Source organism: Misgurnus anguillicaudatus, chromosome 20, assembly GCF_027580225.2.
Source record: "Misgurnus anguillicaudatus chromosome 20, ASM2758022v2, whole genome shotgun sequence".
Lineage (NCBI taxonomy): Eukaryota > Metazoa > Chordata > Actinopteri > Cypriniformes > Cobitidae > Misgurnus > Misgurnus anguillicaudatus.
In genome coordinates this window covers 15,991,073-16,018,733 of record NC_073356.2, presented here as the reverse complement: position 1 = coordinate 16,018,733, position 27,661 = coordinate 15,991,073, and the positions used below count along the sequence as shown (strand labels likewise).

At 37.5% G+C, this 27,661-nt stretch overlaps 2 protein-coding genes across 2 annotated transcripts; one reads left to right on the top strand and one right to left on the bottom strand.

Annotated features, from left to right (window-relative positions):
* rnmt (RNA (guanine-7-) methyltransferase) lies at positions 1–21,757 on the bottom strand. Its single transcript, XM_055220099.2, has 11 exons — positions 21,620–21,757; positions 21,169–21,308; positions 20,508–20,646; positions 20,146–20,268; positions 12,713–12,828; positions 12,288–12,469; positions 11,754–11,918; positions 8,994–9,111; positions 5,989–6,090; positions 5,865–5,898; positions 1–878 (listed from the first exon to the last, which is right to left on the bottom strand). Exons 1-11 carry the CDS (start codon positions 21,636–21,638, stop codon positions 841–843), a joined length of 1,176 nt encoding a protein of 391 aa, XP_055076074.1. The 5' UTR covers positions 21,639–21,757; the 3' UTR covers positions 1–840.
* Positions 21,758–22,258: 501 nt separating this feature from the next.
* On the top strand, positions 22,259–26,440 carry fam210aa (family with sequence similarity 210 member Aa). Its single transcript, XM_073858181.1, has 5 exons — positions 22,259–22,393; positions 22,621–22,654; positions 23,003–23,403; positions 25,173–25,284; positions 25,429–26,440. Exons 3-5 carry the CDS (start codon positions 23,027–23,029, stop codon positions 25,693–25,695), a joined length of 756 nt encoding a protein of 251 aa, XP_073714282.1. The 5' UTR covers positions 22,259–22,393; positions 22,621–22,654; positions 23,003–23,026; the 3' UTR covers positions 25,696–26,440.
* The last annotated feature ends 1,221 nt before the right edge of the window (positions 26,441–27,661 follow it).

Below are 27,661 nucleotides of genomic sequence, written 5' to 3'. Positions count from 1 at the left end.
TATTTTTTGGCATACAGTTTTATTGAAAATGTAGGATTCAGACGCACACTAGTCAAGCATTACAATTTCGATATCAGAGAATATGTGCGGTGTTCTGGGTCAACAACATTAGTGAAATGAATAACCACAAATCTTGAGTCACAGACATACAACTAAAACAAAACGTAACTGAATATTTAAATCACCTAAAAGAGATTTACAGACACAACACCAAACAATGAAATCCAAAACTTTATATTTTCAGATAAGTATTACAATCTAAATAATTAGAATTGATACTAAAAATACTGAACCCAGTTAAACCTGCATTTACATGGATTACTGTGAATGCTCCTTTCGTGCAAAACAACAGCACATCATCCCACAGAAAATGCATTGGTCACACATCAAACAACAAACCAATTAACACTTCACAGCTGGACAAGACAGTTTGCCTGACAAATAGAGCTTTGGTTGAAAGAAATGAAGAAAGAAACGAGCTTTTCTGGAGGTGCCTGTTTTTTAGATAATCAAAGTGTTCAAGTCAAGCCTGAGGAAAAAGCGGAGTCTGCCGATCAAAACAAAACCCATAGGGACTGTAAAACCCTGCTTGTTTGTAGCAAAGGTTACCAGTAACCACAGAAATACAGTATCCACCTAAATATTTATCACATGCCAGTCTTTTCCTAACACGTACTCAAAACCACTATTTCTTTCTTCAGCCTCCCACTCGGAAAGAACCGACTGTATAAAATATTTGATGTTTTGTGAAATTGAAGGGCTCGGCAGGCTTCTAGAAGACAGGAGACGTCTAATCCACATCCGCGGTAATCACCCAGCACCATGGTCGATTCCCCTGACTTATGACATTTTCTCAAACACAAACACCAGGTATAGGCCTGAAAAAGAAAAACAGAAGACAGACAATGAGACATAGACATATTATTGCTAGTTAGTTATTAGATATTTCAAACTAGACCGTCAATGCAATACAATCTAGTCTGCACATAAAAGAAGTGCATAAGAAAACGACAAGCTTGTGATGTGCTTTCACACCAACAGTTATTTCTGTATAAACCCAGACAAACAGTCTCTTGTTTTCTGTAGCATTAGTGTGCACATTACCCAAGACATCGTATGCTAGGTGCGTCAACTATAACATCATTCTCTTCCCAGAGTCCCGACTGACGCTACAATCCTGAAAAACTCGACATCTGACACAAAGAAAGGCCTTGTTGCTATCTTTGCACTGGTTTGCAGTGTGCTTAAGAAGATGTGAGGACAATTTGATTATATTTATTCATTTTCGAACCTCCCTCCAATGCATCACTTTAATTCTTGCTTCACTGTCTCTTCAGAGAGTACATATTTCTGACATCTAAAACAGACTTCCATCTACTTATTTTTATGCAAATTTTGGGATGAAAACTAAGATGCGAACAAAATGTGCATAAAAACCTCATCATCATCTTGCGTGAGGTGGACACAAAGAAGATTTGAACAAATTCTGAATAATTCACATCTTATATGAAGTTCACTCGCACAAATATGAAGCTCAAGAGCATTTTCTCTGCATGCCCCAAGCAATTTATTACATAAAAAGCATGCCGGTTTCTCAAGCGGCTACAAACATTGCTATTTCGTGCCAGTTTCCCTGAGGAAATTTTGTTATCTTGAGCAAATAGGATGGAAATGCTGCTTTGGTTTTATCATATTTATTGTGTAAATGACATTTGCTGCTTCAATTGAAACGTATGGGCTAATGTTAAGTATCTCCTTTAACCATAAAACAAATAGTAATCTGGAGTTTTATCACAAACTTGATTGTCATGAAATCTAATGTAGGATCAAAAACAGAAATAAATTCAAAATAAGCTTGGTGCTTAGCTCTCACTGTCGTGTCTGGGACTCTACTGATACAAAAGCTGTACCTCACCCACACATGTATTATTAAATATTAAATATAGCTCCAAAAAAGAAAATATGTAAAACAGGTCTAGATTTACTAAAAAAAAATAATCGCCAGTAATCTCTCAGTGTTTAAAGGACAAGTTCGGTATTTTACACTTAAAGCCCTGTTTTCAGATGTTTATGATGAAATAGAACGGTTTTGACTGAAATTTGGACATATGCGGCTGCCCCGAGAATTTTCGGGTGTTTGTTGTTTCACCTCCCACCTCTATAATGGCTTTATAGGTGCACAGGAACAATCCTTCCAAAAATGCATTAAACTTTCGTTTACAAAGACGTGAAACTCACCGAGTGGTCAGGGGTGTTCACTGATATGCTCACACAAAAATCACTGTAAAAGATGCTTTCCAACAGATTTTATTGTAGTTTCGGCCAACTCCATTGAAAGTTTAATGCATTTTAGGAAGGATTGTTCCTGTGCACCCATACACCCACCGTAGAGGCGGGAGGTGAAACAGCAAACACCCGAAAACTCTCGGGGCAGCCGCACACGTCGAAACTTCAGTCAAAACCGTTCTATTTAATCATAAACAATCTGAAAACAGAGCTCCAAGTGCAAAACACCGAACTTGTCCCCTAACGTGGGCAAGACGTGCACAAGAGAGACTTAATTGTTTAAAAAGGACACAAACTTATCAGTTATTTCTTTGAAATTTAACAGTATGCTGAATATTTTCTTTGAATATAAATATTAATTTCAATTATTACCTTATGTAAATATACAATTGTCCATAAGAATTCATTTAATGTCATATTAATACATATAAATTCATTATAATATTAATGTCAGCAATTAAAGTGTATGCTGTATTCTCCATTCTAAAAATCTCATTTTTTCACATTGTGGGGAACGGTGCATAGCGCAAATCTAATTAAAACTTGCTTTGCAGTCATATTGATTTGCTCTCACTGGCTACAATGACTGTTAAATGACTTAGCGGCTCCAATTTAATCTGTATGCTCTCCCGTATTTTGCCAAAGTTTAAATTAAAGGGATAGTTCACCCAAAACTTCATCATTTACTCACTCTTATGTTGTTTCAAACCTGTATGAATTTCTTTTTCTAATGAAAATGAATCAGAAACAACATTGACTTCCATAGTAGGAATAAAGAATACTATGAAAGTCAATGGGGCCTTACAACATGAGAGTGAGTAAATGATGACAAAAAGTTCATTTTTGCATGATCTATCTACTTAAGGGAAATCCCACAAAAACAAACATAACACAACCATTAATAATCTGCATTATTAAATAAGCGTAGACCTTTTGAGCAGGTGATCAAGACTATACTTTTATACATATACTGTTAGTGTGAAACATAAAGACCAGAAAACTGTCAGGTGGTGAATAAGACAACTTAAGTGGAAGTATTGCATCATTTGCAGTTATTTTTCAATCCGGTTTTTGCTGCTTGTCAAAAGAAAGCTAAAACTTTTGAAGATTTAAATTTGGTGTAACAGTAATACCTTAGATTTGGAAAAGTATAAGCTCACTGTTGTTTACTGAGTAAGTTGAGCTGATTTTTGTCCATATTTATGGTACTACAGTGTTATAATAGGTAGATATTATTTGTGACATACACTCACCTAAAGGATTATTAGGAACACCATACTAATACTGTGTTTGACCCCCTTTCACCTGCAGAACTGCCTTAATTCTACGTGGCATTGATTCAACGAGGTGCTGAAAGCATTCTTTAGAAATGTTGGCTCATATTGATAGGATAGCATCTTGCAGTTGATGGAGATTTGTGGGATGCACATCAAAGGCACAAAGCTCCCGTTCCACCACATCCCAAAGATGCTCTATTGGGTTGAGATCTGGTGACTGTGTACAGTGAATTCATTGTCATGTTCAAGAAACCAATTTGAAATGATTCGAGCTTTGTGACATGGTGCATTATCCTGCTGGAAGTAGCCATCAGAGGATGGGTACATGGTGGTCCTAAACGGATGGACATGTTCAGAAACAATGCTCAGGTAGGCTGTGGCATTTAAACGATGCCCAATCGGCCTAAAATGTGCCAAGAAAACATCCCACACACCATTACACCACCACCAGCAGCCAGCACAGTGGTAACAAGGCATGATGGATCCATGTTCTCATTCTGTTTACGCCAAATTCTGACTCTACCATCTGAACAGAAAGCGAGACTCATCAGACCAGGCAACATTTTTCCACTATTCAACTGTCCAATTTTGGTGAGCTCGTGCAAATTGTAGCCTCTTTTTCCTATTTGTAGTGGAGATGAGTGGTATCCGGTGGGATCTTCTGCTGTTGTAGCCCATCCGCCTCAAGGTTGTGTGTGTTGTGGCTTCACAAATGCTTTGCTGCATACCTCGGTTGTAACGAGTGGTTATTTCAGTCAAAGTTGCTCTTCTATCAGCTTGAATCAGTCGGCTCATTCTCCTCTGACCTCTAGCATCAACAAGGCATTTTCGCACACAGGACTGCTGCATACTGGATGTTTTTCACTTTTCACACCATTCTTTGTAAACCTTAGAAATGGTTGTGCGTGAAAATCCCAGCAACTGAGCAGATTGTGAAATACACAGCCATGCTCAAAATTGCTTAAATCACCTTTCTTTCCCATTCTGACATTCAGTTTGGAGTTCAGGAGATTGTCTTGACCAGGACCACATCCCTAAATGCATTGAAGCAACTGCCATGTGATTGGTTGATTAGATAATTGCATTAATGAGAAATTGAACAGGTGTTCCTAATAATCCTTTAGGTGAGTGAAAAAGACAACCCATATAAACTGAAATGCATAATTTTGATACATGGATATTCTGTTGTTAGTATTAGTCAGAATGTTCATTAACTTGACATAATAGATTATCTGGTGCAATCTGGCTAATTATCTGGCTTTTGAGAACTCTACTTTAAATGTCCCTTATGAAAATGAACCATGTTTTTTGTGGTAAAAGTATATTAACCATGTTTTGGTTTATTGATTACTATTAACAAAACCATGATTTTACTATAACCATGGTTTAACTATGGTTTTCAAACCCATGGTTATTTTGTGGTTACCATGGTTTTACTACAGCAACCATGTTTCTTTTTAACTGTATTAAACCAATGGTTAATTTTCTTAATGTTACTGTAATATACATAATAATTTCCCAATAATTATACCATTAAATAACTACAGTGCATGACTGAATGTTTGGAACTATAAAGTTTCGGTTAGTAAGGAGCAAAGTTTAAGTAACCCCCTTAAACTTATTTTAAGTGCCAAAAAAATTACATTTAGATGAAAAGAACCACATGGTTTGCCACAGTAGAGGGGTTCATCCAAATGATAAAATATGTATTTTAAAAAGAGAGTTCCCACAGAGCGGCTGTGGCCTTTTATGGCTTGGGTGTGAGCTGAGATACCTTTCAATACAGACCAGCTCTTTTAAAAATTTAGTAACCCTCACTGCTTTCAATATGTATATGCTCTTTCTTCCTTCAGTTAAACCATAAATAATAATAAAGAAATCATAATTAAAATGGCATCATCACTGCTAATAGATATTATCTCTCACAAAAGTAGTGTTTTGCTTCAAAAGACTTCTTAACACAAGAAATGGCTTACTGTAATAATAAATGTATGTGCTTTTTGGCTTTAACATACTACAAAATACTACATTTTAATATATTTGTTTGTTTGTGACTGAAGAGAGGGATTCAAATACATCTGGGATGGCATAAGGGTAAATAATTGTTTTTTTTTCTTACTTTCTTTTTAACAGCTTCTTGTAACAGTTTCTACCATTGCCGTGTTTGGTACAATAGCTAAGAAAATGAGCTGACGTGGTATTTGAGTAACATAAAGCATCCGTTTGTCACAACGTGAGATTTCAAAAGACACTCATAATAAGACAATCTGATTTAAACAGGAAGTGCACATCACTACATACTTGTAGCCTCCCACTCAGACTTGCTCAAGGTTCCCTGTGGAGAAAAAGAGCTTACTATTAAAACAGCATAATTAAAGGGGAATAAAATGATTTCACTGGATGAAAAATGATGTTTAATGCTCACCAGTGGAAGTCTAACAGCAGGATTTTCAGATAATGTCTTGGCATGGTCATACTCTCCCGGTGAATCGGACGCCAGCCGGCCTCTCTCATCCGGAGGGTATTGCTATGACAACAAGAAGAAAGAAAACTGTTTGATTCTGCTGAAGTAAAGATAAGACGGGGCAGATAAACAGACATCATTATCCACAGATAGATCGGACTCACGGAGGCAGCCCGAGGATGAAATGTGCCGTAACATCCAGTCTAATGAAGCAAATATCTTCACATTGCTACCTGAGAAGCTAAAAGGATTACAAAGGCATTTCTCGAAGTGCCAAAAGGCCTGGAGTACGGCCGTGTGATATTGACAGAAAATGCAATATATGATAGCATGCTAAATAATGTGCTATTCGCTAATCTATACCATATTTCCTTTTCCAAAATCAAAATGAAATTATATAACCAACATATTTTTTATATTCCACCATCAAAACAACTTCTGAAAGTGAACAGCCATGTTTTATTTTTGCATAAAACAAATCAGATATTTCAATAACGTAAACAAACAAACAATAAATAAAATAAATATTACCATCATGCACAGTATCGCACACGCACACATATCCCAACTAACATCCACATGCCTGAAAATATATTATCCCTATCTACCTTAAACTTTGACCATATGTTACTTTTTAAAGTATTAAAATGAAATCTTTAATTTATTACAAACCATTGCGATATGCATATCGCTGTGTGCAAATGCACAATATTTCTACTATTTCGGTATATTGCGCAGCCCTCGCCTGGAGTGTGTAAATTCAATGTTAATGTACTTTTACTGTGTTTGATTGACTAATTACAGAAAGCCAAACTTTACTCTTGAAGCCAAATACATATAGTGCTACATCAACAAATACATAGAAATCTGATTAGCTAGACAACCACTGCCAACTGTAATATTATTAATTTATTAGAGAGGACATATCACGAAAATCTGACTTTTTCCATATTTAAGTGCTATAATTGGGTCCCCGGTGCTTGTACACACCTAGAAAATGTGAAAAAGATCAACCCAGTAGCTCTTTGTTTTGGTAAACCATTCTCTGCAAGCATGTGAAAAAATAGGTCACTGAAATTTGGCTCCTTTTGTGATGTCAGAAGGTGATAATACCGCCCCTTTGCACTTTCTAACCACAGCACTGCTATTTAGTGCAGAGATCAGCTCATTCGCATTTTAAAGGACACACCCAAAACGGCACATTTTTGCTCACACCTACAAAGTGGCATTTTTAACATGCTATATAAATTATCTATATGGTATTTTAAGCTAAAACTTCACATATGTACTCTGGGGACACCAAAGACTTATTTGACATCTTAAATATGTCTTGTAAAATGTCCCCTTTAAGGGGGTGTGCACACCAAAGCTTTTATGCCCGTGGCCGGCGCATGTTTTCAGTTGTTTTCAATGGAAGCTCGACATTTAAAAAAAAAAAAAAGCCAGCAGGTAGTGGTTTTCTTCTGCACTGAAAGCCAGCGCGGTTGAAAGAGATTCAACTTTGGGTTAAAAGCCCCTCTCGTCAATGTCAAGTTCTTACACAGCCGTCCAATCACAGTGGAGAAAGGGTGGGACAAATATCACAACAACCAACCACCTCACCTCTCAAGTATCACACCGACTGAAAAAACAGCTGGCATTCTGTGTCCTCCAGGCTATTTCAGCCACGTTTAAAAGTTTTGGTGTGCACGCCCCCTAAGTGTTAAACATACTTCTACTAAATAATAGGCATATTTGGTAAAATTACAGTCACCAAATCGTTACGGTGTCTACGTGGCGATCCTAATTTCCTAACAAAATCATTTGAGACATATGTAGAAATGTTCAATACAACACCAAGCCCAGTATGTGTCGTAAAAACTGACATTTTATATTAATATTCCCATCTGTAATATTTTCATTTAGTGCAGTGTTTCTCTATCCCCCTATGTCTCCCTTAATAAAACACATGATTCACCTTATCATCCCTCTCCCATGAAAGGCTTGCTTCACTTCATGTGGTACTGCGAGAGTGCGACTTGCCAATTTTACAGATATTTTCAGGGACCAAAGTGCCGTGTGAATGAGGTTATACGGAGAAATCTCAAGCATTTTTGGAGGGAAAGGTTCAAGAGCTGGAATTAGTAAGCACTGATTTAAAGGGACATTCCTCTTTTTTGAAAATATGCTCATTTTCCAGCTCCCCTTGAGTTAAATATTTGATTTTTACCATTTTGGAATGCATTCAGCTGATCTCCGGGTCTGGCGATACCACTTTTATCAAGCTTAGCACAAACCATTGAATCTGATTAGACCATCAGCATCACGCCAAAAAAAATAACCAAAGAGTTTGGACAGTTTTCCCATCTAAAACATGACTCCTCCGTAGCCACATCGTGCACCAAGACCGACAGAAAACCAAAAGCTGCGATTTTCTAGGTGGATATGTCCAGGAACTATACTCTCAAACTGGCGTAATAATCAAGGACTTTGCTGATGTAACATGGCTGTAGGAGGCGTAGTGATATTATGCACTGCCTAAAAATAGTCCCCTGCAATTGAAAGTAACCAAGGGGACTATTTTCGGGCAGTGCTTGGTATCATTGCGCCTCCTGCAGCCATGTTACATCAGCAAAGTTCTGAATGATTACGCCAGAATGAGATTATAGTCTGAGCCATAGCAGCTTAGAAAATCACTTTTAATTTTTTGTCGGTCTTAGTACACGATGTAACTACAGAAGAGTCAAGTTTTAAATAGGAAAAATATCAAAACTCTTTGGTTATTTTTTTGGCGTGATGCTAATGGTCTAATCCGATTCAATGGATTGTGCTAAGCTATGCTAAAAGTGGTACCGCCAGACCCGGAGATCAGCTGAATGGCTTCCAAAACGGTAAAAATTAAACTCTAGTGGAGCTAGAGAATGAGCATATTTTCAAAAAAAGTGGAGTGTCACTTTAAATGTAAAAAAGAAACAAAGCACACAAACCTCTAGTGCCTGCATCCACTGCATGAGAACTTTGTTTTTCTCATCTTTCACTTTCTCCTCAAAGAACTCTTTGAACGTTTTCTTATAAACCAGACGCATGTTGTACTTTTTTGCCATTCTGGATAAAATAAAGAAAAAAGAATGTAAATTTTTTAGCACAAACCAATAACCATAAAAAAATGAATAAATTAACAGAGTGATTATTAGAGGAATACTTCACACAAAAAAGTCTACCATAATTTACTCACCCTCATGCCATACCAGATCTAAAAGACTTCCTTTCCTCAGATGAACACAAATAAAATAATTTGGGCACATGGTCAAATGTACATACACAGGTCCTAAAAAGTTAAAAATATCTATCCGTCATAAATGTCATCATTAAAGGAATCCAGAAGTCTCCAGTGAGTTAATAAATGCATTCTGAAGCAAACTCAGGACTCAACACAAAGGACTGCCCGATGGCCCGGGGCCAGCGTGAGAGAAGCTCAGGCCAGTAAACAGTATCGTCACTGGCCAGAGATTCGCCCCAGTCACAAATAAATTCTCTGCCTGTGGCCATTTTTTTTATGTATTCTTATGCAATGTTACCATCTAGACACATTTTAGGCGTCACAAATGTTAACTTCTCAGCAATGTCGTGAGGTTTCTCCTACCTTATAGGTTGTTGGGGAAACTGTTGCATATGTTGCGTGTTATGTCAGCTGGTACAGCAAAGAGATTTTAAGATGGCGGCAGCGCCCTTTAATTATGAGGCCAAATGAAAACGTAATAATTTAACATCTTGGACGCAGACATTTACTGTATTTTCCGGACTATAAGTCACACTTTTTTCATAGTTTGGCAGGTCCTGCGACTTCTAGTCAGGTGTGACTTGTATGTCAAAATGATTTCATATGAACCAAGAGAAACCACTACCATCTACAGCCGCGAGAGTCCGCTCTATGCTGCTCCTGTATTTATGTAATTCAATGGATTAAGTGATGCGGAATGACTTCAGGACCTTTTTGAACTTGATTTGGCTTGTTATTTTAGCCTGTTTAGCCTCCCAGGTATGTTCTGTTCTTGGGCTTGGATTTTGTGAAATCATTTTTTATATAAACGCGACATATAGTCCAGTGCAACTTATAGACCATTTCAAAAGAAGTAAACAACACTGGTCCAAAAGCACTTCCTGTTTCAGTTTTTTAACACTAGATAAACGTTGGGATAAAATACAACCAACAGAACATATACAACTGAATCAAAAAGTTAAACAAACATCTTACAGATAATGATATATGTGAAATAATAAAAAAAAAACAGTCACAAACTGAAACAGGAAGTGTTTCTGGACCAGTAGTGTTTACATCTTTTGAAATGGTCTATATGTTTTTTCCTCTTCAAAACGCATTTTTGACTGATGCGACTTATACTCCGGAGCAACTTATAGTCCGAAAAATATGGTACTTGGGTAAAACACAACAAACGAAACAATGCAGTGACTGATTTGCAGTCAGTTTTTTATTTTTTAATTATCATTTTAAATATGTGACAATGAAATATTTTTTGGTGGGGCCAGTAAAAAATTTGAAAACCTGAACCATTAATACAAATTCTTTGTGTTGAGCCATGAAACTTTCTCTCTCTTCAGTTTGTATTTCTATTAATAAATTGAGTTTGTGTTCAACTGAAGAAAGTGATGTACATCTGTGATGGCATGAGGCCGGGTAAATTATGAGAGAATCTTAAAGGAATAGTCTACTCATTTTCAATATTAAAATATGTTATTACCTTAACTAAGAATAGTTGATACATCCCTCTATCATTTGTGTGCGTGCACGTAAGCGCTGGAGCGCGCTGCAACGCTTCGATAGCATTTAGCTTAGTCCCATTCATTCAATGGTACCAATCAGAGATAAAGTTAGAAGTGACCAAACACATCAACGTTTTTCCTATTTAAGACGAGTAGTTATACGAGCAAGTTTGGTGATACAAAACAAAACGAATCGCTTCTCCAAGCGGACTTAAAAGAGGAACCACAATCTACGGCGCAATAGCACCTTCGGGAGCACCTCGACTCGGCGCAGTAACACCCTCCCTCTCCCATTATGAGAAGGAGAAGGGGAGCGGACTTTTCAGGCGAGTCGAAGTACTCCCAAAAGTGCTATTACGCCATAAAATATAGTTCCTCTTTTAAATCCGCTTAGAAAAGCGCTACGTTTTATTTTGTACCACCAAACTTGCTCGTATAACTACTCGTCTTAAATAGGAAAAACGTTGATGTGTTTGGTCACTTCTAACTTTATCTCTAAATGGTACAATTGAATGAATGGGGCAAAGCTAAATGCTATCGAAGTGTCGCAGCGCGCTCCAGCACCCACGCGCACGCACACAGACGATAGAGGGATGCACCAACAATTCTTAGTTATGGTAATAACATTTTAATATTGAAAATGAGTAGATTATACCTTTAATTTTAAGGTGAAATATTCCTTTAAACACAGTTGCTGTATTTTCAATCTAATCAAAAAGAGCAGGTTTTAAATGATTTTTAACTATCCCAGAATCAATAATATAAACGTGTTATTCAATTCATCTAACCTATGTCAAAAAATTTTCTAGAGGCAGACAATCACATGAAAGTATGACATCATTAGTATTTCAGAAACTACAGATGTTTAACAGGAGATTTATGAGTCGCCGGTGCCCTCTGTTGGCAAATCATGATATTACCACTGCAACAAAAAAAAAACTAAAATAATAATATGCAATACTTACTCCTCAAACAGGGGAAAATACACCAGAAACTCTGGGACATTTACAACTCCCTCCAGGCTGAAATCATACTGACAGCCGAAAAGAGGATAGTCCCCTTTCTTCTGGAAATTTACAGAGTAAACTTCATTTCCAAAGCTGTTGGAGTCAGACTCCTCCAAGCGCTTCCTGTGGACCAAGACCAAAAATATTAAAATACAAACTGAATGAGAAAACAGCTTAGTAATGAAAGTAAAATGTAAAGTGAAAGTATTTGATGAACGTATAATATGCATTCAGTTAATATCATCATTTCATTTTTGACGAATGTGGTGTTTATCACTTTTTGCATCTCAAATAAAGCACCACGTTTAGTAATACAAAATAACATTTTAATAAACATTTGTGGCCTTCTATTTATGAATTTATGATTATGAATGCTGAAAAAAACATTGTGCCCAATAATACCTCCCAATCAAGACTGTATAATACTTCACAGCTTCTCATATCTTATTGCTTGAATAGACATAAGTATGACAATAAGTGTGTGTGTGCTTCACCAGCTCATATGCATCTGGAGTTGTCCCAATAAAGAATCCTCCAGGTCGCAGTCTGTCACAGGCGTTTCTCAACATGGTGTCAGCCTGCTGTTCGCTCTCAAAGGAGTAATGATACACAAACTGACAGCTGCACACGTCAAACTGCATCTCAGGATCTCGCAACTTCTCAGTCAGCAATGCCTGAAACAGAAAGAAAGAGAGCATGTGACACTGTACTGTCATGCGTTGATGCTCAAAGACTTTATTTTATGCTTCTTCCTTAAAACTGAAAACCCCTAAAGATTTTAACATGAAGATATACGTAGCACAAATGAAACCAGCTTTTAAAAAGTGAAGTGTTTAACTTCCATACACCTGAAAAAAAAATGAACCAGTTAGCTGAAATATCTGAATAGGTTTTCCTGCCAAACTCAAAAAATTTACCCTGCTGCAATCTGCAGTGATAAACTCGGCCGAGTATGTGCGATCATTTGGGTGTCCTCTCCGTCTCATGTCATTATAACGCTGCTGACACTGTTCAATGGACACCGCTGCAATATCTATAACATACAAATAGCAATACAGTCAAGCACTAACAAAACTTATGCAATACCATAAGGATGAGTGAAATGAGCTTTAACACTTTTTTGGCTTAAGTTGTTCTGTAGTTAGAGGAATTGTTCACCCAAATAATGAAAACTCATCCTCATTTTATCCCAGATATACATGACTTCTTTCAACTGGTTTGTATTTGATTTTTGGAGCTTCTACAATTTGAACCCAATATAAATAGTTAACATGATGGCATATTAATATAAATAAAAATGTGTTTAATTAACTAAAGAAACTGAAAGACTCTTGATGTTTCTTGCATATAAGAAAAAAAGTCATAAACATCTGGGATGGCATGAGGGTGAGTAAATTATGAGAGATTTTTCATATTTGTGACCCTGGACCAAAAAAACTGTTATAAGGGTCAATTTTTAAAATTGAGATTTATACATGAGAAATAAATATATGATATAATTTCTAAAATAAAAAATAAGCTTTCCATTGACGCATAGTTTGTCAGGATAGGATATTTGGCCAAGATACAACCATTTAAAAATCTGGAATCTCAGATTTCAAATAAAATCTAAAAGTTGAAAAAATATTTATCAATTTATTACAAAATATTATCCTATCCTGACAAACTATGCGTCAATAGAAAGCTGTTTTCATAAATATTTTATTATAAATTATATTATTTATTTATTTATTATGTATAAATCTCAATTTTGAGATTGACCATTATGACTGGTTTTCAGTGGCGGCTCGTGACTCCTCATCCGAGGGGCGCCAATTCAAAATATGTGTTTGGAGTATCATGTGTATGGTTCCCTTTTCCAAAATATGTGTCCTGCGTGTCGAGAGATCCTGTGTGCATCAAGTGTTTTGTCAAAATAAGTGCCTGCTGCACATGCGTCAAAACCGTTTACGATAAAAGAGACGCTCATGTTCACAAAATACACACTAGACACTTCCTTGATAGTAAACTCTGATTACACATAAGATTATGCGAGTATCTGGCAAACGCGAGCGTCTCTTTTATTATAAACACTTTAGACACGTCTGCAGCAGGCACTTATTTTGGCATGACACGTTATGCACACACGATCTCTCAAAGCACAGAACACATATTTTGAAATTACAAACCACACACATGACGTGCTACATACATGTTGTGACGAACTTCGCATCGTGCGCCCTCAAAAAAAGAAGTCACCAGCCGCCACTGCTGGTTTTGTGGTCCAGAATCACAAATATAATTTACTTACCCTCGTGCCATCCCGTGACAGCTTCCTTTCTTATATGCAAGACACATCAATAGTCTTTCAAGTAGAGGTTTTTAAGTCCCAACTGAAAACATATTTCTTCAGTCTGGCCTTTGAGGCGGAGACAGTTTGATGTGGGGATCTTTTATTATGTGGCTTTTGTGTACACTTGTTTTATGTATTTTTATTTTCAGTTTATGTGTACCATATTTCTGTACCTCTACAGGATTTTAATTTGTGAAGCACTTTGGGCAACATAGTTGCACTTAAATGTGCTATATAAATAAATGAAGTTGAAATTTGGACCCATTCAACGCATTGTTGGCTATTGCTACAAATATACCCGTGCTACTTATGCGCTGTTTTGTGGTCCAGGATCATATTTGTAGAAATGTGACTGATGATGAATATATATATATATATATCAACTTTATATTTCAGGACGTCTGCAATAAATTATGATATGATGAAAGAGTCTAGAGCCCTGCCCTACTGAAAATACAGCCAAGACCAGGTAAAGCACCAGCTAAAACCAGTTTGACCAGGCTGAAAACTTGTCCAGCTTCGCTAAGCTGGTTTGCTGGTCTTCGCTGGACGTAGAAGGTTTAAAGCTGGTCTTTGATTTAATTTCTGAATTTCATTAAAAAAAAAATTCCCTAACTTTGTAGAATTTGGCTGTACGGTCTATAGAGTGTAATGGAAATTTATTCTTTATGCATTTATATTATTTTTGTATTCTTCATTGTATGATTTATGTCAGTCATGACATTTTAATCTGCGTGGGGTGAAGTCTAGGACAGGAAGTCTAGCTCGATAGAGCTCGGGATAGGAAGTATGGCAAGGTGCAAGTGTGGTTTTTGTTTGTATGATGATGTGCTTAAAGAACATATGTATCGTCTGCCTGGATACAAGTAGAGTAAATATAACCACCCAGAAGTGTCTAAACTACACCTAATAAGGAGTTGTTTTGATCGAATAGCATGTGGGGGGGTGGTACAAACTCAATGTCAGTATATAATGAAGGAAGGATTTGAGATTCTTCACTTCTTCACATATCGTTTCACTGTCGTTATGTGTTGAGTCCTTGTACAAGTAAATAAATCATCTCTGACGGACAGATCCTATGTATTAGTATTATTTTTCCACGACAATTTGGCGACGAGGATGGCATCCCAATAACCCGAGGAAAGGGTCAACGGTTTGATCAACTCACCATAGATAGGAGAGGTGACCCAAACCCCCAGCTGAAGGGACGTGGGCGTTGACTCTGATCCAAAGGTGACGGGATCCAGACGAACCAGTGGAGATAATACGGTAAATAATAATAAAATAAAAAATATGTTATCTAGAAAGGGGTCTGAGTGATATTGTAATCACTGGAAAGCTGGACTTTCCTGAACTTACTGGAGGAATTGTACCCGCCTGTAGATAACGAAAAAAAAAAAAAAAGAATTATCTAGAAAGGGGTCTGGGTGAAATTGTAATCACTGGAAAGTGTGTTTTTCCTAAACTTACTGAGGAATTGTACCCGCCTGTAGAGGATACGTAACTCTAGAAAGGGGTCTGTGTGATAGTAATCACTGGAAAACACTTTCCTAAACTTACTGAGAGGAATTGTACCCGCCTGTAGATAATGGAAAACACGGGAAGTAGCGCTCCCCGTCCTAAATGGAACACGGAAAGTGGATTGTCTGTCAGAGATGAAACCGGTTTAATAAGAACTTATGGGAGAGGATGGATAGAAATCATACCTCTGATACAAAAATATGGGGAAATAAGTTTCAGTGTAACTAAAAATAAAGAGCTCAGAGCCAAAATAATACAGAAAGATCATTCTAAGAATAAAGGTAGATTGTTAACAGTAATGGATATGTTCATTAGAGAATCTGAAGAAAGATTGAATAAGCAGTATTTTAAAATAATGCCTTATAGTGATTCTTCTTCTTCTTCCTCCTGTGATGTATGTGACCTGAGTGGACCTGGCAATGTGGGTCGCACTTCCAGTCTCCTGTACACCCAAACCCTCTCCGAAAACAATCAATTACCTCCGAAGCCGGCATCACCCCCATACGATGAACAGCAAAATGGAGCAGTCGGAGGAGCCCCGTGCTACCAACTACACCGATACCCCCTGCCGATCTCTATGTCAACGCTGTGGCTGCACGGGACTCCTACGTGAAAACAACAAGATGGAGAGACCGTGAGTAATTTCCTGGCAAGATTAGAAAAAGACTTTGAGAGACATTCTGGCATAACTGCAAAAATGCCCAATAATGAACCCCACCCGGCGTACAGTATGCACTTACCAATGTACTTCATGAGAAATCTAGATATTGAACTGTCTGAACCTATCAAAGCTACCCTGGACGGGGGGAAAACGGCCACATTGGAGGAAGTGGTGAGACATGCGGAACACCACGAGAAGAGACTTAAACAAGAACGCCTCATAAAGAACAGGAGGCACAAGATATGAATTTCACCATGATGCAATGTACCCTTAACGATCCACAACAACAGGATCGTAACTCCGGTTTTCCAACACTTAACCCGCAGGGGAGAGGTGGCCACAGAGGAAGGGGCAGGGGTAAAGGTAGAGGACGGGGACGAGGGAACGGCCGGTGGAATTAACGCGGATGTTTCAACTGTGATTCAATGGATCGTTGGAAAGATCAATGCCCCGAACTAAAAGTTCAAAAACCTCATGCAGACTGAAATGTGCTAAATAGCGGGGAGGGGGCCGGTGGAGAGGAGACTGAAGTAGGTTCTTTTATGCTCTGTCGCAATGAAGAATGCTTGGCCGGGGTAAGAAGTATTTTTCCTACTTTACTCTGTGATACTAAATAATCTTTTGCAAGAAAACCATTTGAAAGGTTACAATATGTTTTATTGTCTATCTCAGGCAAAAAGATTCTTTTTATTGTAGATTCAGGGGCCCCCACTTCAATATTGCTGATTATATGCCCAAATCTGTACAGATGATAAAAAAAAAAAAAAGAAAATTAAAAATGAAAAATGTTCCCTCAGTGCCACAGGGCATGTTGTTAAAGAAACTTTTTCTTAACCTTTACAATGTATATATGAACATAATCAAACTTCTTTTTTTACCTCTTTTCTAATTAGCAGAACTTGCCCATATAACTTGCTCGGTAGAGACATCATGTGTAAACTGCACATGACGGTATGGTGTGATGAAGTGACTGGGTTGAATGTGACTCTGTGTAAGGAAGTGTGCCTCAGTGTGTTTGTGGGGGAGAGGCCTGAGAGTGATGCTGGTTTGAAAACACACTAATGTACACGCCCATCCTCAGATTTTATGTCACCAGAAGATTTGCACTGCACAGCTCATGTCACCTGGGAAATCGAAGCAGATTACCAAGCGGCGTGGGCACAGCAGTCTGGTGATCAGTTGACCACAAATTGGTTGTACTGGAATGGGGCCTGGGCTGCATTGAGTGTGATGCTTCCTAAATGTGCTTCTATGTTGTATGATGTTGCAAATGCTGGTCCTTACATATCACTGGCCAAAGCTACTGATATGAAAGGGAGTATGTGGGCCCTATAGTAAGTGCATGCACAAATGCCACAAATTGGCATATGTAAAATGATGACATGTCTTATTTTCCATCCTTAGGTGTGCGGAGAACCGCACACCAGAGCTATTCTCTGCGAAAGCGCAGGGAATAGCAGCGCAGCGACAGTTGGCAGCACACATGGGGTGGATCGGTCCACGATGCCACTCCATCTGTGGGCCACAGATAAGTATAATGTGGGTCTCATTAAATCATGTGCGTCCGTAAAGATCACACCAAAGAGTGATTTTCGCCAGTGAAAACCATAAGATCCTCTCAAAAGGAAAAAAAAAAGAAGCAGAGGACTGTATCAAACCTGTTTTTGATTCGTTGTTCGCAAAAGGAATTATTATTCCATGCTCGTAGTAACCAGAAAGTACACCAATATTTCCGGTAAAGAAAATTAGAGGAAAAGTTGAGCCCACTGAGTGGAGATTTGTACAGGATCTACAGGCAGTAAATGCGGCTGTAGAAGCAAGGGCTCCGAACGTGCCCAACCCTTATACCATCCTGTTACAAATACCACTGAACACCGCATTTTACATGACCGTGGACATTTCCAATGTGTTTTATTCAGTGCCAGTACATCTGGACAGCCAGTTTTGGGTTGCGTTTATGTTCGCCAGCCGCAGATTCATGTTCACTCACCTTTGCCGGGGCTATCGTGAGTACTATAATATACCACTAAGCCCTGGCAAAAAGCCCGTCCACCCTAATCCTCCCAGATGGGTTGACTTTGCTACAATATGTTGGTAAAGGTAAAGCTCAGAACACAATCTGTAAAATCAAAAAGTATACCTTACTATGAAAATGCTGTTTACTTATTTTTAATTAAAATGTTGAGTTTGCTTAAAATAGCTACTTGTTGTTTATAAGTTAAAACGTAAAGTTCACACAACTGAACCAATTTAAGTAAAATGACACAAAATATCCAAAATGTTCTATTGAGCATGCGCATTCGAGGGTAATTCCCTTCCTGTTTCTAATTTTTTGATTTCGATGAGCTTTTTCCTGGAGGGCGTGGTACTGTTACAATATGTAGATCATCCTTTCAATTCCATGTTAAAAAAGTGGTTTGGTAAATGGAGTGGGTAGATTTCATCTGTGTTGTTCTTAATAGGTGTAATGATTGCTATTTTGAAGTGGTGTGGATGTTGTTGCATACCATTTATTAAGAGGTCTCATCGAGAAAACAATTGATAAAGGTATGACTAAAATGATGTACCAACGGGTCGAACAGGAGGAAATTGAGAATAAAATTGAGGAGCAAAATGAGGATGATAGTTGTGGGAGGGCTCTGCAAATGAGGAGGTGCTAGTGGAACCTCGCCCCTCACACGACCCTCTACGGCTAAAGCGGGCAGCCTGGGCTGAAGAGGATCTGCATACCTACACAATTTTACACATACACATATACCTGTAGGAATGTAAGTAACTATGTTTAGCTTACTAGTGAGTTGCATAACCTCGTCACAGTGAGATTTCACAAATGCTGATTCATGATACAGAAATGTTTATACTGGTCAGCCGGTAAGCTTTGGTGTTTCGAGGTTTCATTTTATCTTTAAGGATGTTCTTTAGGAAATCTGTGTTTTTGGATGGGAGGTTTGTCACTTGTATTATTGCATTAATAATGTGTTGAAAACCTAAGGCAAGCTTACAAGGGATGAGTAAATTGCTACATTAAAAATGATGTTTTAAAGTGCATTAACAATCTAATAACAACCAAGGTGATCGCTTTTCATGGTAATTATGACTATAAATTAGAGGAAGAGGATCAAATGGGGAAGGATAATTTTGAACTGGTTGAGTTCCTTAAAGTATTACAATCAATGTTTAAACGAAGGGCTTCTGAGAGCAGCGTAAAAGCCTGCAGGGAAGTCTGGATAAAAATGTCATTTGGACATTGGGGTGGAATTGTAATGGAAATTTATTCTTTATGCATTTATATTATTTTTGTATTCTTCATTGTATGATTTATGTCAGTCATGACATTTTAATCTGCGTGGGGTGAAGTCTAGGACAGGAAGTCTAGCTCGATAGAGCTCGGGATAGGAAGTATGGCAAGGTGCAAGTGTGGTTTTTGTTTGTGTGATGATGTGCTTAAAAAACATATGTATCGTCTGCCTGGATACAAGTAGAGTAAATATAACCACCCAGAAGTGTCTAAACTACACCTAATAAGGAGTTGTTTTGATCGAATAGCATGTGGGGGGGTGGTACAAACTCAATGTCAGTATATAATGAAGGAAGGATTTGAGATTCTTCACTTCTTCACATATCGTTTCACTGTCGTTATGTGTTGAGTCCTTGTACAAGTAAATAAATCATCTCTGACGGACAGATCCTATGTATTAGTATTATTTTTCCACGACAAGAGTATACCAGATTTACATTTAACTATAGATTGTTTATGCATATCTATGTATTTGTCACATAAAATTCTTAATTATACGACTCTGGACAAACATGAAAGAAAATTGTGTGGTGGTTACCTGCACAGACCAGTTTGTCAATCCGTCCTTTTTTCCATTTGAGAAGATCTCCTCCTTTCCCACAGCCCAGATCTAACACGGCAACATCTCTCTTCCTCTTCCTCACGTTATCCAAGATCTCAGCTAAGAAGAGCAACATACTGACCTCAAAACAGTTTCTAATTACTTAGCCAATAAATTAGAGTAATGATATTTAAATCACTGAGATTAAAAAGCCACTAACATCGACAAGATCAAATGAGATTTAAAAAGAACACAAGTGCAAACTACTACTAAAGGGATCTAAAGTTTGAATGCAACAACACAACCACATAAAACCAGCTTGTTTGAGGGAGAAGACTAAGAGGTGCAATGTTTCTTACCAATGAGCACACTCTTCAACCAGTTGTTGAAGTTGCGCAAGTGGACAATCCTGCTTTTATTGCGCTCTGCCAGTCCACACTCCTGAAGTTTGTTATAATGTGTGGCCACTTTTTGACTGTGAAGTGATTCCTCCGTGACCTGAAAAGCACACAAAAGTTGAGTTATGCCACACACATCACAACCAACTAAAATTCTTTTACATACACTATACATCTTTTAAATTAAGGCATGCATAATTCTGCAAAAAATGAAATTATACTGCAGAGCTTGAATAGTTAAAAGCTATCATAAAATCCACAGTAGCAAGACAGACATGGTTATTAGATGTATATAACACCTTCTTAATAACCCTGGCTGAGCATTGAGGTCTACCAAGGGTTCTAGGACCCCACTTTGGGAACCCCTGTCCTACAAGACAAGCAGATATTAATTCCTGTAGCTCCACTGGCAGAGCATTGTGTTTGCAATGCAGAGGTTGTGAAGGTTCAATTCCCAGGGGACACACATTTTAAAAAAAATGTCTTCCCTGACTGAACTGTATAAAAGCATCTGCCAAATGCATAAATCTAAAGCTAAGGTATGTGCCTAAAGACATGTTAAGAAATACTCAGAAAATATGTAACTGACATAAGTTAATCATTGAGTATGAGAATTTCTCACCAGCTTCTTTTTGGGAGATTCATCTTCATCATCCTTATCCGCATCTCTTGGTCTCTTCAGAAATGAAGATGAAGTCTGTGCAGTATCTATCCTACACTCGACCTCTGGATCGGTGTATTTACTGTCTGTCTCTAACATTCCTGTCAACAAACAGTGTATTAGTGTATATATGTTTTAGGGAGATCAGATGCATATTATACAAACATCCGAAATGCTAACAGGTTTATACTGACAGTAACATTGTATATTCATTCGTAATGCACTGTGTTGTTTTAAATATTAAAAGATGAACGCAACTTCCATGTCAAGCACGTGTTTCGTGTGTAACGTACAGAAACAGATCGATGCTTTTGCAGTAATGAAACCTTACAAAACATATTTAGATTCTAATAGTGAACAGCGGCATTAAAGTTGACTGCTGAGGACTGAATGAATGTTGCTATATACTCACTTGAGTTTTGCGCCATCATGTATCCAGCACCAACAGTGTTCACGATCGTTCACTGGAGTAATATTGTGTGCAGAGCAGAAGCTTAGCGCCACCTACAGGACTGGCGTGCACAAAACTTTTGTACGCCACGACGAAAATTATTATCCAAAGTTAATTTGTTTGTTTGTTTGTTTGTTTTTTGTATTATTTATTTAAGGAATATTCTAAAAGGCTCATGTAATGTTTGCTAAAATATACGATTATTACACACTCTTTGACTTCCTGTATACATTTCCTGAATAAATACTTTTTAATAATACATCCTATATAATATTAAATAACATTAATTTTCTCCTTTTGAAAGACATTGAAACATTGAGATATTTATACTTCAATAAAGCTGACTTGAAACGAAATGTAGTTTATGTTAATCAACGTATTCACTGTATTTTTATTTTATTTAATCAGTTTCATATTTTAACACTTTTAGGAGCTTTTCGGAGCTGTATTGTAAATAAATCTTAACAAAATGCTGTACATAAATGTACATAAAATCAAGCAATAGAGTGCCGAAGTCCTTGCGATGCATTGTGGGAAATGTAGTTTAAAAGCGTCTCTGCTCCGCGCCTCTCCGCCTCTGGGTCCGGACTTCACTACAATTCCCATCGTCCATTGCGGCTGTGTTCATCATGTGCAATGTCGGTGCTGTCTCACGCTAAATGACAGAAGAGACGTGAAATAAATAAAATGTGGTTTCCGTGGAAAAATGGCATCATCCCCGTTATAGCCATCTATGTATGTAGCCCGATAATCGTTTTACAACAGTATGAGGGAAATTTGGTTTAGTTTAACAGGTCAAATATTAGATATTTGCTAACATTATGCTAGCGAACTTGCACGTTTGATAACTGTAATAAAATACTCATGTTTGTTGAAATAAGTTTATTATCATAACAAGATTTGTTTTTATTTCATGTTGATGTGAGTGTGATGTTATAATGTTGTTTTTTGTATGCTTTCAGCCGTGTAACCACAATCACTATTAAAAGGATAAAGGTAGGGACATTTTCTTATATAAAATGCCTTTTTTTCCCGTCCTTATTATTCTGGTTTTTGTTGACACTTAAATGAGTGCACTCCCCCATGTATACATTTTAAAATATTTTCATGTAATGGATGTAAACTTTTACTGTTTACAAGTAAGCATATGCTTAATGTAACAGTTATTTCATGTTTATGTTATACTTATTAATGTTGAAAACTTGGAATAAAGTTCAGTCTTTGAACTGTTTGTGTTAGCATTTAACATTTGAACACCGGAAAGAAAAGTGCATCCATCGAGCCATTTTAATAGCAAATATATGCACACACAGTCTAACTGTCTGCTGGTTTTTGTGTGGACAGATTGGAAGACAAAGCTTGTGTGAGATGCAGAGATTTCTTTGCATTCGAGTCTTCAGGCAGACTGATGCTCTGCTGCAGATCAGACCTCCATCTTCTTTAAATTGCACTACACAGACACCGGTACCCACAGACCACAGATGGTGGAAACACCTGAGCTCCAGGCCACGATGGCTCAGCACATCTACTGTGTCTTTCTCTCCGTCTCCTCAGAGTAACTCCACCAGAGATCGTCCAGTCAGTGCAGTACCAGGACATGATGAGTCCGACCCGCTGCAGGACCAATCGATGGGCCTCATGCAGAGATTCAAAAGGACCTTTAAACAGTATGGGAAAGTCATGATCCCTGTGCACTTGGTGACGTCCACGGTGTGGTTCGGCACCTTTTATTATGCTGCAATGAAGTAAGTAGTACGTAAGTGATTATTATAATTATTAGGGATGCGACGGTAAATGCCGATATAAGTTACACTAATATTAACTGGAAGATAACTATTCTGAATCGGACAGTCGATATTATTATCACAGCTATTTCATGTACTACAGCATTTGATCAGTAAGTCCTTATTAATCTAAAACCAAGCAAACAACCTTGCAACCAAGGACTGAGTCCTTCATTCGAAAAATACCCATATACAGGAAAGGATGCATATGTGTATCCTTCGCACTTTCAAATCACCCACAATCCTATGCGTGCAGCGTCGAAAGCACACCTTTTCACTGACGTAATAAAAAAGTTATATTTTGGTCTCATCTGACCACATGACTTTCTCCCATGACTCCTCTGGATCATCCAAATGGTCATTGGCAAACTTAAGACGGGCCTGGAAATGTGCTGGTTTAAGCAGGGGAACCTTCCGTCCCATGCATGATTTCAAACCATGACGTCTTAGTGTATTACCAGCAGTAACCTTGGAAACGGGGGTCCCAGCTCTTTTCAGGTCATTGACCAGCTCCTCCCGTGTAGTTCTGAGCTGATTTCTCACCTTTCTTAGGATCATTGAGACCCCACGAGGTGAGATCTTGGAGCACCAGTCTGAGGAAGACTGACAGTCATGTTTAGCTACTTTCATTTTCTAATGATTGCTCAAACAGTGGACCTTTTTTCACCAAGCTGCTTGGCAATTTCCCCGTAGCCCTTTCCAGACTTGTGGAGGTGTGCAATTTTGTCTCTAGTGTATTTGGACAACTCTTTGGTCTTGGCCATGTTAGTAGTTGGATTCATACTGATTGTATGGGGTGGACAGGTGTCTTTATGCAGCTAAACGACCTCAAACAGGTGCATCTAATTTAGGATAATAAATGGAGTGGAGGTGGACATTTTAAAGGCAGACTAACAGGTCTTTGAGAGTCAGAATTCTAGCTGATAAGACAGGTGTTCAAATACTTATTTGCAGCTGTATCATACAAATAAATAGTAAAAAAATCATACATTGTGATTTCTGGATTTTTTTTAGATTTTGTCTCTCACAGTGGACATGCACCTACGATGACAATTTCAGGTCCATCCATGATTTCTAAGTGGGAGAACCCGCAAAATAGCAGGGTGTTCAAACACGTATTTTCCTCACTGTACCTAGATTAGCCTTGTAGTCAAGTCATATTTCCTACTGGTTTATTTCAGTCATAGAGGCGTCATTTATTACCATTACTATTGTAGATTTAACCAAATAAAAAAGGAATGTTGTAGTTGAAGTGCACATGCATTACAAGAGTCAGGTGCTCAGGTGGTAATCTGTTAACAAAGTGCTTGTATATTGGTAGGTGCGTTACAATGACCAAGCAAAAAGTCTATTTATGGCTGGTGGTGAATCGAGGTAAATGGCACGCTGGAATGTTTACTCTGCAATATATCTGGCTGAATGTGGGTCACCACTGTCTAGACGTTTCAGAAATGTGGGAAGTGGTAATGGATGCTCAAAAATGGGCTGTTTCATTCGCCATGACCTCACTTGTCCCAAATGTCTGAGTTATCAGATTATTTGCCTCACCAGATGCCCACAGCTACAGTTTATAGCTAAAATTTAACATGGAATTTGTTCCAGTCATTTCGCTTCCATTGCATTCTTCTTTACACTGTCTGCGAGTCCTAAAATGTCTTGCATTGAATAATTTAATAAGTCGATATGAAAATATTGACAAACACACTGAAATTCTTCATTCTTTCTCATAGAGGAGTGAATCTTGTGCCATTTCTTGAATATGTTGGATTTCCTGATAAGGTTGTTAAACTCTTGGAGAACTCTCAGAGTGGCTATGCACTAACAGCATATGCCATGTACAAGGTATGACTTCATGTACCCACTAATGTGTTTCATTAATTTAAATAATAATAATTAGTAGCACGGTATATACTTATAATACCTTGCGAGTGTTGTGCACTATGTAAGCAAACTTATTTTACATAATTTTCTCCCAATTTTCTGAAGATCGCCACACCTGCAAGGTACACGGTCACTTTAGGAGGAACATCACTGTCTGTGAAGTACCTGAGGAGGCACGGCTACATGTCCACTCCTCCACCTGTAAAGGAATATCTACAGGAAAAAATGGAGGAGACCAAAGGGAGAATCTCTGGAAAAATGGAAGAGACCAAGGATCGTTTATCCGGGAGAATGGAGGAAACGAAAGACAAATTCAGTGAAAAACTTCAAGAAACTAAAGACAAAGTGTCTTTCAGAAAGAAAAAGGAGTAGGTTTATAATGGGTCATGAAGGGAGTTTGTAGGTGTAGATTTATGTGTCTACAGTATGTGAACATGGGCTAAAGCTTTGATCTGATGTCTCCCAATAATGGTATAATAATTCACTTGATGTTATTTGACAAAATAATAGAGTTAAAGGAAAAACACATCAACTCAAAAGCATATGCAAAATCTATACTTATTGTTCACACAGTATGCTAAGCTATTGCAAAATAATAAAGATGTAGTTCATTAATATTAAAATATTATTGCAAGTCAAGAAAATGGTCATATGAAGTATATTTTACAAAAATATGTACATGTTTTGTTTTTTTCTAAAAAGAACTAGAAGTATAGTCCATTGTTATGTGTCCACATGTAAGTTCTGTGTAATACTCCATAATGCTGCCCCAGTCCTTTCTATTAATAATTATACTATTAAGTTAATAAACAGCACAGAGTTGTCATACGTTTAGCTTACGGAAGATGAAATGGAAACACCTACATCCTTTAAATTCCCTATACTGTACACTGAATTTGTGATTTCATGTTTTTATCATTGTGCGAGCTCATTTTAACTTAGTTTTCTTTCTTTACGGTATGTGCACTCTCACACATTGAGTCATATTTTATTTTTTGCAACATAGATTTTTTAATCAGCGAATGTTTCTGCTTGTCAAGCACTTTTTTGGAGACACCTACATCATGATGTGATGACACCTGGCTGTTCATACTTACAATAAAACATTTACACAGCATTCTGTTGTTTTATTTAGGGCAGGCCCCTAGCATTTTTATGGGTCTCTGCTTATGGGTCCCATAACCACCCCCATCATGGACACAGAGTGCGCGTCTACGGCAGATTACTGTATTACTAGTAGTGATGTGTCGGTGGGCTTTGTGCCCAGCTGCACTACTTCCTGATCTTCAGCCAGCTCCTTGTTTCCTGTCTGCCATTATTGGACAAACTGATTAATCCAGGTGTGCCTGACCTCAATAGTCACAACAACATAATCAGACAGACCTGAATTAATCAGTTTGTCCAATAATGGCAGACAGGGAACAAGGAGCTGGCTGAAGTTCAGGAAGTAGTGCAGCTGGGCATAAAACCTATTGACATTATTGTGCTTGACTACATATTATACACTACATAATACTATACATATTATAATTAAAATGCATTTAAACAATATTTGGTTACACTATTTTATGCTCTCCTTGTTACAGTAATTATTAATTTAAGAATGGAGTAATAAGGATTAAAACGTACTTGTGTATGTGGTTGGGGTTAAGGTTTGGTTTAGGGTCAGTTGCACATAATTATACATAATTTACTGTTATTACTATAATCATAACATGTAACAAAGACACGGAAAAATAAAGTGTGGCCTGATATTTGAATAACAATTTGCATGTATGTAATTACAAACACACTCAGCAACAAAGCTGTGCATATAAGATTTATTCGGTAATACTTTACAAGTCTTGTTCATTAACTAATTCATTGGCTAACATTGATATACACTGGTCAACATTTGAAGTGGATCAAAAAGTTAATCAAAGTTGTCCTAAGACAAGAACAGGTATTGTTCAAAATGTTAACACAACTTTTATAAAAGGTTTTGATCCACTTAAAATGTTGACTAGTATAGTTTATCAGCATTGATTAATTCATTATTATTAGTTATTAGTTAATACTAATCAATTTTTCATTGATCGTTTAATTTGTGCAATACCTACTAACACAACCTCAGAGAGGTGCAGCTGTCCCTTTTTCTTGGTGGTTGGGTGTTATGGGAAAAATAATAATAATAATAGTAAACATGGTTGGATGGTTTTTAATAAGTGCTTTAATTTCCCAGTATCTCCCATTGACCCTAATTTGGGGACCCTATTACATTTATACTATACACAGCATTATAGTGTTCCATACAGCAAAACATTGTTTAAATACATTTCAAAATATACAAAAAATGGCC